Consider the following 14,367-nt stretch of genomic DNA (forward strand, 5'->3'; position numbering starts at 1 on the left):
CCTCCTGGGGGGGCAGGCGGAAGCGCCCGCCCCCCTTGGCCTGGTCGATGTCCTTCCGCGCCGCCTCCACCTGCTCCTGTGGAGGCAGCACCCATGGGTGTCCCCAACCCATAGCCAAACCCCGCCCCCCCCCCCCCCCCCCCCGAGTACCCCCTGCCCCACAGCAAGACCCTCGTGGGTGCTCTTTGCCCCACAGCAGGACCCCCCAGGTGCCCCCCAACCCATACCCAACCCATGGGTGCCCCCACCACTAACAGGGACCTATGGGTACCCCCTGCCCCACAGTGGGACCCCCTTGATGCCCCCACCCCATAGCAAGACCCCTGTGGGTGCCCCCACCTGAAGGCGGGCCCCTCTGGGACCCCCACCACCCAGCAGGCCTCCCCCAGCCCCCCACCCTGGCTGCCCCCTTACCCCATAGCAAGACCCTGAAGGGTGCCCCCCACCCCACAGCGGCTCCGCTGGCTGCCCCCCACCCATGGGTGCCCCCCCCTCCACACACCTCCGCCTGCTTCAGCTCCTCCCGGCTGACGTCCTCCAACGACGCCTCCAGGAAGTTCATGGCGTAGCGCTCGATGGGCGTCAGCTGCCGCACCGGACACCTGGGTCCCTCGGCCGCCGGGGTCCCCCCCCCCGGGGCGCCGGGGTCCACTCCCGGATGCCGGGGTCCACCCAACCTCCCCCTGGATGCCTGGGTGGCCCCAAGCCCCCCCCCCCCCCCCCCCGGACGCCTCGGTCCTTCCAGCTCTCCAACCACCCAGGTTCCCCTGAACCCCCTGGACACCTGGGTCCCCCCAAAGGCCCCGGACACCTGGGTCCCCCCCCCAGATGCCTGGATCCCTCCAGCCCCCCAACCACCCAGGTTCTCCTGAACCCCCTGGAGACCTCGGTCCCCCCAAAGGCCCCGGACACCTGGGTCCCCCCCCCAGATGCCTGGATCCCTCCAGCCCCCCAACCACCCAGGTTCTCCTGAACCCCCTGGAGACCTCGGTCCCCCCAAAGGCCCCGGACACCTGGGTCCCCACCTGCTCGACCAGGGCGGCGATCTCCTGCTCGGCCTTGGAAAGCTCCTCCTCAGGCTCAGGGCCACCCCGCTCCTCCTCGGGGCTGAGGCTCTCGCTGAACTCAGCCAGCGCCGCCACCCGCTCCGCCTGCGCCTGCGAGGCCGCCCGGATATCCTCGGGGTCCTCCGCCCCGCACAGTGCCTGGGGACAGCGGGGACATCAGGGACATGGGGGACGTCTGGGACATGGGGGACATCAGGGACATGGGGGACATCAGGGACATGGGGGACGTCTGGGAGATCAGAGGACATTAGGGGTGTTGGGGACATGGGGGGCATCAGGGACATGGGGGGCATCAGGGACATGGGGGACGTCTGGGAGATCAGAGGACATTAGGGGTGTTGGGGACATGGGGGGCATCAGGGACATGGGGGACATCAGGGACATGGGGGACGTCTGGGAGACCAGAGGACATTAGGGGTGTTGGGGACATGGGGGGCATCAGGGACATGGGGGACATCAGGGACATGGGGGGCATCAGGGACATGGGGGACATCAGGGACATGGGGGACGTCTGGGAGATCAGAGGACATTAGGGGTGTTGGGGACATGGGGGGCATCAGGGACATGGGGGACGTCTGGGAGATCAGAGGACATTAGGGGTGTTGGGGACATGGGGGGCATCAGGGACATGGGGGACATCAGGGACATGGGGGACGTCTGGGAGACCAGAGGACATTAGGGGTGTTGGGGACATGGGGGGCATCAGGGACATGGGGGACATCAGGGACATGGGGGACGTCTGGGAGATCAGAGGACATTAGGGGTGTTGGGGACATGGGGGGCATCAGGGACATGGGGGACATCAGGGACATGGGGGACGTCTGGGAGATCAGAGGACATTAGGGGTGTTGGGGACATGGGGGGCATCAGGGACATGGGGGACGTCTGGGAGATCAGAGGACATTAGGGGTGTTGGGGACATGGGGGGCATCAGGGACATGGGGGACGTCTGGGAGATCAGAGGACATTAGGGGTGTTGGGGACACTGGGGACATGGGGGACATCAGGGGCCACATGGGGGAACACAGGGATGTGGGTGGTATCAGGGAGATTGGGGACAGCACGGGACACAGGCGTGTAGGGGACATCAGGGACATGAGGGAACATCAGGGGACACAGGGACGGGAGTAGTTATCAGGGATGTAGCGGACATCAGGAACATCAGGGATGTTGGGGACATCAGGGCCACCAGGGGACATGGGACATCAGGGGACGTGGGGACATGGGGTGGCATCAGGGTGACATCAGGGGGATGGGGGGTGACATGTGGCCCCACCTGCTCAAGGATGTGGGTGCGCCGGGTGGCCACCGGGTCCTCGTCTTCATCGAGGGGGACGTCCCCGTCCCTGTCCTTGTCCCTCTCCTTCTCCTTCTCCTTCTCCTTGTCCCTGTCTGGCTCCCGGCGCCCCGGCTCCTCCGGCGCCATGTCGAACAGCTCCCGGATCGTTTGCTGGGGGGGGGGGGCAGATCAGTGCCAGGCCCGGACACCTGGGACCCCCCCGGGCACCTGGGACCCCCCCCGGGCACCTGGGTCCTCCCCTGGCCACCGGGGTCCCCCCTGGCCACCATCAAGCCACTGAGACGTGGCTCCACGGTGAGATCAGGGGGAGGTTCCTCAACACCTGGGTCCCCATGGGGAGGTCCAAGGGTGTCGTTGCCCGGACACCTGGGACCCCCCCCGGACACCTGGGTCCCCCCGGACACCTGGGTCCTCAGCTACCTGCTTGAAGTAGGCGGTGGTGAAGTTCCCCCCCTCGATGGCCATATCTCCCAGCATCCTCTTCTGGTTGGCCTTCTTGAGGATATTCTCCTCCACCGTCCTCTCGCTGATGAGCCTGAGGAGGAGACAAAGCGGTGGGGTGAGGTGACCGTGGAGGACCCGGGCGTCCAGGCGAGGTCCCAGGAGGCCGGGAGCTGGACGTACCGGTAGATGTGGACGTCACGGGTCTGGCCGATGCGGTGGCACCGGTCCTGGGCTTGGGCGTCCATGGTGGGGTTCCAGTCGCTGTCGTAGAAGACGACGGTGTCGGCACCCGCCAGGTTGACGCCGACGCCGCCGCTGCGGGTCGAGAGGATGAAGCAGAAGATGCGCTTGTCGGCGTTGAAACGCTCCATCAGGGCCTGCAGGGGGCAGCGCGGCGCCGCCCGGACGCCGGGGTCCCACGTTAGAGGGGGGCCCAGATGCCTGGGTCCCCCCCCCGGGACGCCTGGGTCTCCTCCTGGACACGAGGTTCCTCCCTGCCACCATCAAGCCCTTGAGATGTGGCTCCAAGGTGGGATGAGAAGGAGGTTCCTGGACACCTGGGTCCCCGGGGGGGGGGGTCCAAGGGTGTTGGTGCTCGGACACCTGGGTCTCCCCCGAACTCCTGGGTCCCCCCAGACACGTGGGTCCCCTCTGCCACCATCAAGCCCTTGAGATGTGGCTACAAGGTGGGATCAGGGGAAGGTTCCACGACACCTGGGTCTTCATGGGGGGGTCCAAGGGTGTTGGTGCCTGGATGCCTGCGTCCCCTGGATCCCCCCAGCCACCTGGGTCCTCCCTGGACATCTGGGTCGCCCCCTGGCCACCAGGATCCTCCATACCACCCGTCAAGCCATTGAGATGTGGCTACAAGGTGGGACTGGGGCAGGCTGCTGAACACTTGGGTCTCCATGAGGAAGTCGAAGGGTGTCGCTGCCCGGATACCTGGGTCCCCCCGGACACCTGGGTCCCTCCTGGATGCCTTTGGTCCTCCCTGGACACCTGCCCCCCCACCCCCAGACACCAGGATCCCCCCCTGCCACCATGAAGCCATTGAGATGTGGCTACAAGGTAGGACCAGGGGGAGGTTCCTGGAGACCTGGGTCCCCATGGAGGGGTCCAAGGGTGTTGGTGCCTGGACGCCTGGGTGTCCCCCCCCCCGCCCCGAACTCCTGGGTCCCCCCGCACCTGGCGCTGCTCGACGCGGGTGCTGCCGTCCAGGCGCAGGTAGATGTGGCCGTGGTAGGTGAGGAAGCGCTCGAGGACGTCGAGCATTCGAGTCATCTGGGTGAAGATGAGGACGCGGTGGGCCCCCGCCTTCAGGCGCCGCAGCAGCACGTCCAGCGTCTGCAGCTTCCCTGGGGGGGGACGCCGGCGTCACCGGGGGCCACCGCCAAGGGGGAGGGGTGGGGTGACCCCCGCTTTGGGATGGGGGGTGGGTGGGGTTGTTGGGGCAGAGCCAGGGGGATGTGGGGACATCAGTGAGGAACATTGGGACATCACTAGGGTCACGAGAGCATTGCTGGGAGCATGGGGTTGTCAATGGGGACATCATTAGGGACATGGGGACATCGGTGACAACATTGCTGGGGACATGGGGACATCTGTGGGGACATGGGCACATGACTAGGGACACGGGGAGATCAGTGGGGACATCAGTGGGGACACTGGACCAGCACTAGGGTCACAGGGACATCAAAGGGATGTCATTAGGGACATAGGGACATTAGTAGGGACACGGTGACATTGGTGGAGACATGAGAATGGCACCCTGGGGGATGGTGACAGCTCCCATTTGGGACATGGTGGGGTGAGGATGGCACCAGGGACATGGGGACATCACTGGGGACATCACTGGGGACATGGGGACATCGCTGGGGACGTGGGGATGGCGCTAGGAGGTGGGAAAGTGGGTGCCTGTGCTGTCCCCAGCTCCCTGATGTCCCCCACGTCCTGGATGTCCCTCACGTCCCCAACACGCCTGATGTCCCCAACATCCTAATGCCCTTGATGTCCCCAGTGTCCCCCAACTGTCCCCAGGATCAGGGTGGGATTAGGGGGAGAGCGGGGAAGCGGGTGCATCCCAGCTCCCCGAAGTCCCCACCACCCACAATGTCCCCAATGCCCTTGATGCCCCCAGTGTCCCCAAGTGTCCCGAGGATCGGGAGGGGGGGATCAAGGGGGAGATCAGAGAAGTGGGTGCTCATGCAGCACCCGGCTCCCCGCTGTCCCCCATGTCCCCAGTGTCCCCAACGCCCCCGCTGTCCCCACGTCCTGCAGTCGCACTGGATGCGGCGCAGGTCGGGGCGGCGGGTGCCCGTTGCCGTGCAGCACCCGGCTCCCCGATGTCCCCCACGTCCCCGGTGTCCCCAGCACCCCCGATGGCCCAGACGCCCCCCGCTGTCCCCCACGTCCCCCGCTGTCCCCACGTACCGCAGTCGTACTGGATGAGGCGCAGGTCGGGGAAGTGGGTGCGCATGCTGCGCAGCACCCGGTGCAGGGCTCGCCCGCGGGGCGCCAGCTCCTCCCGCAGCCGCTGCTCCAGCTGGGCCCGTTGGCGCAGGCGCCAGGGCGGGGGGCGGCAGCTGTGCAGGGCCACCCCCCGCGCCTCCACCGGCGGCAGCACGAAGATGAACCTGCCAAGGGGGGGGTGTGTGTGTGTGTGTGTGTGTCAGACAATTGGGGAGCCCCCCCGGGAGGCCTGGGACCCCGGTCCTGGACACCTGGGTCACCCCCTGAACGCCTGGGTCCCCCCCCCAAACCCCCAGACCCCTCCCTGGACGCCTGAGTCCACCCGGACGCCTGGGTCACCCCAAACTCCCCAGACGCCTGGGTCCCCTTGGATGTCTGTGTCCCCCCAAACCATCTGGGTCCCCCCAAACCCTCTGCCCCCCCCCCTGCCCCAGACGCCTAGGTCCCCCCAAGCCCCCCTGAACGCACAGGTCCCCCCCGGACGCCTGGGTCCCCCCAAACCTCCCTGGAACACCCGGGTCCCCCTGGATGTCTGTGTCCCCCCAAACCACCTGGGTCCCCCCAAACTCCTCGGATGCCTGGGTCCCCCAGGATGCCTGGGTCCCCCAAACACTCTCGGTCCCCCCAAACTCTCTGGATGCCTGGGTCCCCCCAAACCCTATGGCTCCCTGGACCCCTCCCCAAACTCCTGGGTTCCCCCAAACCCCCTGGACCCCCCCTCCCCGAACACCTGGGTCCCCCTGGATTCCTGGGTGTCGTCCCCCGTCCCCCCCCCCGCCCTGGACGCCTGGGTCCCCCGTACCTATCGAGGAGGGGCTGGAGCTGTTGCAGGCGCTGGGGGGGGGAGAGGACGGCGCGGGCCAGGGCCCCCCCCGGGGGGGGCGCGGGGGGCGGCAGGGTGCAGAGCCCCAGCACCTCGCTGCCGTAGACGGGGGCCAGCCCGCAGCGCAGCTCGTTCAGCCGCAGCAGCCGCTCCAGCCGCTCCGCCCGGCCCCGCCCCCGCTTCGCCTCCAGGGACTCCTGGGGGGGGGGGGAATATGGTGGGGAGGGGGGGATCGACCCCCCCCCCCCCCCCCCCCCGGCACCCCCAGACCCACCCTGGTACCCCCAGAGCAGCCCCAGACCTTCCCCGTCCCAGGGCATCCCCTCCCCCACTTCACCTCCAGCACCCCCTGTGGGGGGAGGGGCACATGGGGGGAGGGCAGGATCCCCCGGCACCCCCAGACCCACCCCCCCCCCCGGAACCCCAGCATCGCTGGACCCCCCTCCTGCATCCCTAGACCCCCCCATAGCAGGTTGTCCCCTCCCCCATCTCACCTCCAGCACCCCCTGTGGGGGAGGGGCACAACACCCACCCCCCCCACCCCCCCATGGGGTGTCACCCCACCCCCCGTGTGTCATCCAGGACCCCCCAACACCCACCCCCCCCCCCATGATGTCACACCCCCCCCCAGAAGGCACCCAGCACCCCCTCCCCCTCCGTAGAGACCCCTGGGTGCCCCCCCCTCCAGCCATGGGTGCCCCCCCAGTACCCCTTGCCCCCTCATGTGGCCCCCCGGCGCCCCCTCATAGGTGCCCCCCCATTTCCCAGGGTGCTTACCAGGTAGAAGGGGGAGCGCGGGGGGGGCGGGGGCTGGCGGCGGGGGGGCGGCCGGTGGGGGGCAGGCGCTGGGGGGGGGCTGGGCCCCCCCGGCCCCTCGGGCTCCTCCCGGGGGGGGGCGGCGGCAGCGGCAGGGGGAGCTGGGGGGGCCCCTGGGGGAGCGGCAGCGGTGGGGGGGGCGGGTGCTGCGGGTGCTGCAGGTGCTGCAGGGGAGGGAGGAAAGAGGGGGTCAGGGGGGGCTGGTGGCACCCGGGGAGGTACCCCATAGCGTGGGGGAGCCCAGGAGTTGGGGGAGGGGGGGGGCACCCAGGGGTGCAGGGGGGTACCCAGGGAGGGGACCCACTGCATGTATGGGCACCCCATAGCATATAGGGGCACCCATAGTTGGTGGGGGGCACCCAAGGACATGCGGGGCACCCCTCCAGCATGGGGGGGGGGACGACGACCAAGGGGGTGGGGGGCACCCATGGGTGCAGAGGGGCACCCAAGGGCACGTGGGGCACCCAGGGGCATGGGGTGGCCCAGCACGGGGGGGGGTCCCCAGGGGGACAGGGGGCACCCAGGGCCATGTGGGGGGCCCCCAGGGTGGGGGGCACCCATGGGTGCCGGGGGGGGGTGTCAGACACTCACCCATCAGATCGGGGCCGGCAGCAGCTGTGGCGGTGGTGGGGGGGACGCCGGCGGTGGGGGGCGCGGGCAGCACCCGCAGCAGGGGCCGCCCCGGGGGGGCCAGGGGAGGTCGGGGTGCAGGTGGGGGTGCCGGGGGGGGTGCGGGGGGGGCCACCAGGCCGTCGCGGGGCGCCTGCCGCACCACGATCTTCACCACCCCCCCGCTGTTCACCAGCGGCGTCGGCACTGGGTGGGGGGAACAGGCCTGTCAGGACCCCCCCCAACAGCCCCCCGACCCCACCCCCCCAGCACCCAGCACCCAGGGGGGGTCCTGGGGGTACCCAGAGGAGTCTTAGGTAGGGCTCAGGGGCACCCAAAGGGGTCCTGGGGGCAGCCCCAGGAGGGGCTTAGGGGGACCGAAAAGGGTCTGGGGAGGGTCCAGGGGCACCGAGAGGGGTCCTGGGGGGGGTCCCAAGGGCACCCAGGGGAGTCCTGGGGACACCGAGAGTGGTCCTAGGGGTACCCAGGGGTGTCCTGGGGGGGTCAATGGGCACCCAAAGTGGTTCTGGGGGAGTCCCGGGGGGGGGCTCAGGGGCACCCAGCAGGGTCCCAGTGGTTTTGGGTGGGGGGGGGGGCACCCAGAGGGATCCAGGGGGCACCAACGGGGGTCTGAGGGACTCGGGGGCACCCAGGGGCATCCTGGCAGCTTGGGGTGGCACCCAGAAACCCCCACCCCCCTCTTACCTTGGGCGGTGGCGATGGGGAGGCCGATGGTGGGGGGCTGGGGGGGTGTCCCGGCGGGCGACCCCCCCGCAGGGGCCGGGGGGGCAACGGGTGCCAGCAGGGTGACCTGGGCGGGGGGGCCCAGGAGCGGGTGCTGCCCCCCAGCCGCCACCAGATGCACCACATTCCCTGGGGGAGGGGGAGGCACAGAGGGGTGTCAGGGGGCACCCCAACCCCCCCCCATGCTCCCCAAAACTGGGGGACTCTTTGTCAGGGCCCCCCCCCCCAGCCCCACCCACCCACCCAGGGATACCCACCCACTTTTGGGGGTCCCCACCCATTTTGGGGGTGCCCCACCCTACCTTTGGGGTCCCTCCACCCGTTTTAGGGTGTCTCCCCACCATTTTAAGGTCCCACACCTGCCTTAGGTGGCCCCCACCTTTGGGGGTCCCCACCCATCTCAGCGGGTGCCCACCCCTAGGAGGTCCCCACCTCAGGAACTCCCAACCCACCTGGGGGGTCCCCACCCACCTTGAGGTCCCACCACCCATTTTAGGATCCCCCACCCGGTTTTGGGAGTCCCCACCCATTTTGGAGGTCCTCATCCATCCCTAGGATCCCCCACCCGGTTTTGGGAGTCCCCACCCATTTTGGAGGTCCTCATCCATCCCTAGGGTCCCCCACCCACCTGGAGGGGTCCCCTACCTTTGGGGGTCACCCCCCATTTTGGGGGCCCACACCCACTTGAGGGTTCCCCCCCCCCCCCCTATTTTGGAGGTCTCTACCTATTTTGGGGGTCCCCCCTCACCGGGGCCAATCCCATCAAGGAAGGAACACCCATTTTGGGGTACAGCCGGGGGGGGGTCGCCCCCCCAGTAACCGTCCCCAAACCCCACCCTCCCCAAACCAGGGGGTTGTCCCCCTCAAAAGGGGGGTTGTTCCCCTCAAAAGAAAGGGGGTACTGCCCCCAAAGGAGAAGGGGGGCAGCAGGGGGGTCGCCCCAACTTACGTGGGAGGCCGCGGGGGGGGGCGAGGGCCAGGTGCCGCAGGGGGGGGGCGGCCAGGGTGAGTTTGCTGCCCTGCAGCTGCAGGGTGAGGGGCTTGGCCCCCCCCGGGGCCGCCCCGCCCGGGGTCCCCCCCGGCCGCTGGGCCAGCGCCGCCAGCTGCCCGATGCTCACCACCTCGCCGGCTACGGGGGAAGGGGGGGGGGGGAGAGACACGTTTAGGGGGGCCCCCCGCTTAAATTATAGCTGGGGGCCTCCAAAAATAGGGGGGGAGGGGGTGTTTTGGGGGGGGGGGTACTCACAGGGCAGGCGAGCCTGCATGTCGGGGGCCAGCAGGAGGCGCTGCGGGCCGGGGCCGGGCAGGGCGTAGGCAGCCAGGGGGGGCCCCCCCTTGCCCCCCAGGGTGGGGCTGGGGGGGGGCTGGGGGGGGCGGGGGGTGCCGGCTGCGGGGGGTGCGGCCAGAGGAGCGGGCGGCAGGGCTGCGGGGAGGGGAAGGGGTTAATGGAGAGGAGGCAGGGAGGCCACGCCTGCCCAGCACAAGACCCCGCCCACACGGCAGAAGCCCCGCCCACACAGCATCCCCCATCCTTGCAGCCCCTTTGCTCAGTGCCCAGGGCAAGGTGCTGGCCCCGCCCCCTTCATAAAACCCCACCCACCCTATATAAAGCCCCACCCACTCAGCTACTGGCTTGTAAGCCACACCTCCCTCCCAGGCCCTGCCCCCCCACCCCCAGCACCGCCTCCTGCATTGACCATTAATGCCCCAAGCCCCACCCACTTCTCCCATAAGCCCCGCCCCTCTTAAGCACCTCCCAATCAACATCTCCACCTCAAGCTCTGCCCATTGACCAAGCCCCGCCTCCTCCCACCAGACCACGCCCCAACTTTAAGCCCCACCCACCTCAGACACCCCACCTTGCCCTCAAACCCCGCCCATTTACCATGCCCCACCATCAACCCCAAGCACCACCCATTTACCACGCCCCTCCCAGGCTCCACCCCTCCCAGAAGCCCCCCACCCCTTTTCAAGCCCCGCCCCCACCAAGCCCTGCCCTCTCACCGTGGGCAGGGCCGGCAGGGGGCGGGGCCAGCACAGGCAGCAGGGTGGGGGGGGGCCGGGGGGGGGCCGCCAGGGCCAATCCCAGCCCCAGCCCCAGCCCCGCCCCCCCAGGGGGCAGCAGGGGGGCAGCAGCAGGGGGTGGGGCCCCACCGGCAGGGGCGGGGCCTACCGCAGGGGGGGCGGGAGCAGGGGGGGCAGGGGCCAGTAAGGGGGGGGCCAGCGTCACCCCGGGGGGGGCGGGGGCCACCAGCAGGGGGGCGTGTCCACCAGGTTGGGGGGCGTGTCCACCAGGTGGGGGGGCGTGTCCAGTGGGCGGGGGGGCAGGGCCGAGGGGCAGCACCCCCAGGGGGGCAGGGGGGCCCCCCCCGGGGCGGGGGCTGTTGAGCAGCAGCACCGCCCGGCTCTCCACCTTCGGCACCGGCTGCAGCATCCTGGGGGGGGGGGAAATGGGGGGGGGGGGTCAGGGGTGCCCCGAACACCCCCGGGCACCCCCCCGGGCACCCCAAAACCCCCCAGGATCCTGGCACCCCGACACCCCCCCATGGCACCCTAAATCCCCCCTGGGGCACCTGACACGCCCCCCCCCTCGGAGCACCCTGCCCCCGCTAGGGGTCCTGTCACCACCCCCCCGAGGCACCCTGCCCCCCCCCCCCCAAGGGCCCCACCACCATTGTAGTGAACCCCAAGCCACCCATGGTGTCCCCAAGGCCATCCCAAGTGTCCCCAAGGTCCCTCCGTCACCCAGGTGTCCCCAAGGGGTCCCTGTGTCCCCAAGGGCCCCACCACCATCCCAGTGACCCCAAGGTGACCAAGAGGTTCCAAAGACCATCCCAGTGTCCCCAAAATGCCCATGGTGTCCCCAAGACCACCCCGGTGTCCCCAAAGCTCCCTGGTGTCCTCAAGGCCCCCTTGGTGTCCCCAGGGCTCCCCTGGTGTCTCCAAGTTCTCCCCATCACCCCAGTGTCCCCAAGGCCCCCCCCCCCCCCATCCCAGTGACCCCAAGGGAACCATGGCATTCTCAAGGTCATCCTGGTGTCCCCACGGCCACCCCGGTGTCCCCCTCACCGGTTGACTTTCATGCGGACAGGCTTGGGGCGCGGGGGGGGGTCGGGGGCGGCGGCGACGTCCTCGACCAGGCGACGTGTCACCCGCCAGCGGGGCAGGAAGGTGTCGGCGGCGTAGCGGGACACCCGGCCCTCCAGGGCCACCAGGTCGAACAGCCCCATGTCCACGTGCTGCAGGGACACCGCGGAGACGTCACCCGCTGTCCCCCACTCCTGCCACGGCCCCCGAGTCCTGGGCACGGTGGCACCTGGGGCCACCACCTGCGTCCCCTACACCCCCAACAGCTGCCACCACAGGGACATGGTGGTGGCCCTGGGTGCTGGTGACAATGTGTCATGACACGTCACAAGGTGGCACATGTCACCTCGGGCCAGCTTTATGTCACCTGTGTCCCCATAAGCCTGGTCATGGGGATCTTGAGCCCTGTGGCTGGTGTGTCCCCATGGTCTCTATGTCCCCAGAACTGTCACCGCTGAGACATAGAGCCATGCTGGTGACCCTGGGCATAGGTGACAATGACATGGTGGCCTGCGACACCTTGGGCCACCTCTACATCTCACCTGTGTCCCCATAACCCTGCTCACGAAGACCTTGAACCCTGCACCTGGTGCATGTGAGGTCCTCTATGTCCCTGGAAGTGCCACCACGAAGACACAGGACCACGCTAGTGACCCCAGGTGCTGGTGACAATGACAGTGTGACCTGTGTCACTTCAAGCCATCTCTACATCTCATCTACGTTCCCATAACCCTGGCCAAGAAGATCTTAAGCCCTGTGGCTGATGCCTCCCATGCCATCTGTGTCCCCAGAAATGTCACCACAAGTCATGGCAGTGGCCCCCCCTGCTGGTGACAATAACGTGATGGCCTGTGCCACCCATACATCTCACCTGCATCTCCATAACCCTGGTCAAGAAGACCTTGAACCCTTCACCTGGTGCATCCCATGTCCTCCACCTCCCCAGAAATGCCACCACAAGGCCACCCTAGTGACCCTGGGTGCTGGTGACACCACCAGGGCACCCAACGCCACCTCGAACCATCTCCTGGTGCCCCCCAAACCCCTCCGTGGCCCAACTCCGCGTGCTCTGTCGGCGTCCCTGGTGTTGTCACCTTGAAGGGGTCAGGGTCGAGGGCGCGGAGGACGAGGGAGGCGGTGACGAAGCAGATGCCCTCGGTGATGAAGGGCGAGTGGACGGGCCGGGGCTCGAAGAGGTCGGGGTGGTTGCACACCTTGCGGAGCTGCATCAGCACGTTGATGACGCTCATGAAGTGTCCGCTGGCCAGGGTGGCCTTGGTGCTGCCAGAGGGGGACACGGGGAGGTTCAGGGGGGGGGGTCCGGGGGACGCGTGGGGACGCGTGGGGACGTGCCACCCACCTGGCCTGGCCCATGAAGTCGTCATAGAGGTAGCGCTGGCGCTTGGAGAGGCGGCACTTGAGGACGTGCTCGTACTTCTTGGGCATCTGCTTCTCCACGTCCACCTTCAGCCGGCGCAGCAGGAAGGGGCGGAGCACCTGGGGGAGCAGCCAGTCAGCTGCCGGCAAGTTTTGGGGTTCCACCCCACAATATGGGGGTGACCCCCTCCCCAACAATAAGCTGGGGCGGGGCTGGAACCGTGGGGGTCAACCCCACCACGGAGTTGGGGTGTGCTGCGAAATGGGGTGACCCCCACCCAGCTACAACCCAAAATGGAGTCACCCCCACCCAGCTACACCCCCAAATGGGAGTCACCCCAAAATGGGGGTCACCCCCAACCAGCTACCCCACAAAATGGGGACACCCACACCCAGCTCCACCCCAAAATGGGGGTCACCCCAAAACAGGAGTCACCCCCACCCAGCTACCCCCCCAAAACAGGCATCACCCCCACCCAGCTACACCCCAAAATGGGAACACCCACACCTAGCTACACCCCAAAATGGGGGTCACCCCCAACCAGCTACACCCCAAAATAGGGGTCACCCCCAACCAGCTACCCCACAAAATGGGGACACCCACACCCAGCTACCCCCCAAAATGGGGGTCACCCCAAAACAGGAGTCACCTCCACCCAGCTACACCCCCAAAACAGGCATCACCCCCACCCAGCTACACCCCAAAATGGGAACACCCCCACCCAGCTACACCTCAAAATGGAGACACCCACACCTAGCTACACCCCAAAATGGGGGTCACCCCCAACCAGCTACCCCACAAAATGGGGACACCCACACCCAGCTACCCCCCAAAATGGGGGTCACCCCAAAACAGGAGTCACCTCCACCCAGCTACACCCCCAAAACAGGCATCACCCCCACCCAGCTACACCCCAAAATGGGAACACCCCCACCCAGCTACACCTCAAAATGGAGACACCCACACCTAGCTACACCCCAAAATGGGGGTCACCCCCAACCAGCTACCCCACAAAATGGGGACACCCACACCCAGCTACACCCCAAAATGGGGGTCACCCCAAAATGGGGGTCACCCCCAACCAGCTACCCCACAAAATAGGGACACCCACACCCAGCTACACCCCAAAATGGGGTCACCCCAAAACAGGAGTCACCCCCAACCAGCTAACCCCCCAAAACAGGCATCACCCCCACCCAGCTACACCCCAAAATGGGAACACCCCCACCCAGCTACACCTCAAAATGGAGACACCCACACCTAGCTACACCCCAAAATGGGGGTCACCCCCAACCAGCTACCCCACAAAATGGGGACACCCACACCCAGCTACACCCCAAAACAGGGGTCACCCCACAACAGGAGTCACCCCCAACCAGCTAACCCGCTAAAACAGGCATCACCCCCACCCAGCTACACCCCAAAATGGGAACACCCACACCTAGCTACACCCCAAAATGGGGGTCACCCCCAACCAGCTACCCCACAAAATGGGGACACCCACACCCAGCTACACCCCAAAACAGGGGTCACCCCAAAACAGGAGTCACCCCCACCCAGCTACACCCCAAAATGGGAACACCCCCACCCAGCTACACCTCAAAATGGAGACGCCCCCACCCAGCTACAC

General features: G+C 68.0%; 1 protein-coding gene across 1 annotated transcript in view; it reads right to left on the reverse strand.

The window, feature by feature from the left end:
• Positions 1–10: 10 nt before the first annotated feature.
• The window catches only part of SRCAP (Snf2 related CREBBP activator protein), a gene marked incomplete at its 3' end in the record, with an annotated part of 28,340 nt that continues 13,983 nt past the window's right edge, over positions 11–14,367 (reverse strand). The window contains exons 14-30 of the mRNA XM_076364028.1: positions 12,720–12,856; positions 12,454–12,640; positions 11,342–11,511; positions 10,446–10,707; positions 9,519–9,636; positions 9,222–9,401; positions 8,234–8,401; positions 7,641–7,735; positions 6,083–6,300; positions 5,242–5,444; positions 3,997–4,166; positions 2,992–3,188; positions 2,788–2,902; positions 2,344–2,517; positions 1,026–1,205; positions 503–586; positions 11–76 (exon numbers count right to left, since the gene is read on the reverse strand). Coding sequence (XP_076220143.1) covers positions 11–76; positions 503–586; positions 1,026–1,205; positions 2,344–2,517; positions 2,788–2,902; positions 2,992–3,188; positions 3,997–4,166; positions 5,242–5,444; positions 6,083–6,300; positions 7,641–7,735; positions 8,234–8,401; positions 9,222–9,401; positions 9,519–9,636; positions 10,446–10,707; positions 11,342–11,511; positions 12,454–12,640; positions 12,720–12,856 — 2,724 coding nt within the window. The remainder of the gene's footprint in view (positions 77–502; positions 587–1,025; positions 1,206–2,343; positions 2,518–2,787; positions 2,903–2,991; positions 3,189–3,996; positions 4,167–5,241; positions 5,445–6,082; positions 6,301–7,640; positions 7,736–8,233; positions 8,402–9,221; positions 9,402–9,518; positions 9,637–10,445; positions 10,708–11,341; positions 11,512–12,453; positions 12,641–12,719; positions 12,857–14,367) is intronic.

The sequence above is a fragment of the Aptenodytes patagonicus genome, unplaced genomic scaffold (assembly GCF_965638725.1).
Source record: "Aptenodytes patagonicus unplaced genomic scaffold, bAptPat1.pri.cur scaffold_448, whole genome shotgun sequence".
Lineage (NCBI taxonomy): Eukaryota > Metazoa > Chordata > Aves > Sphenisciformes > Spheniscidae > Aptenodytes > Aptenodytes patagonicus.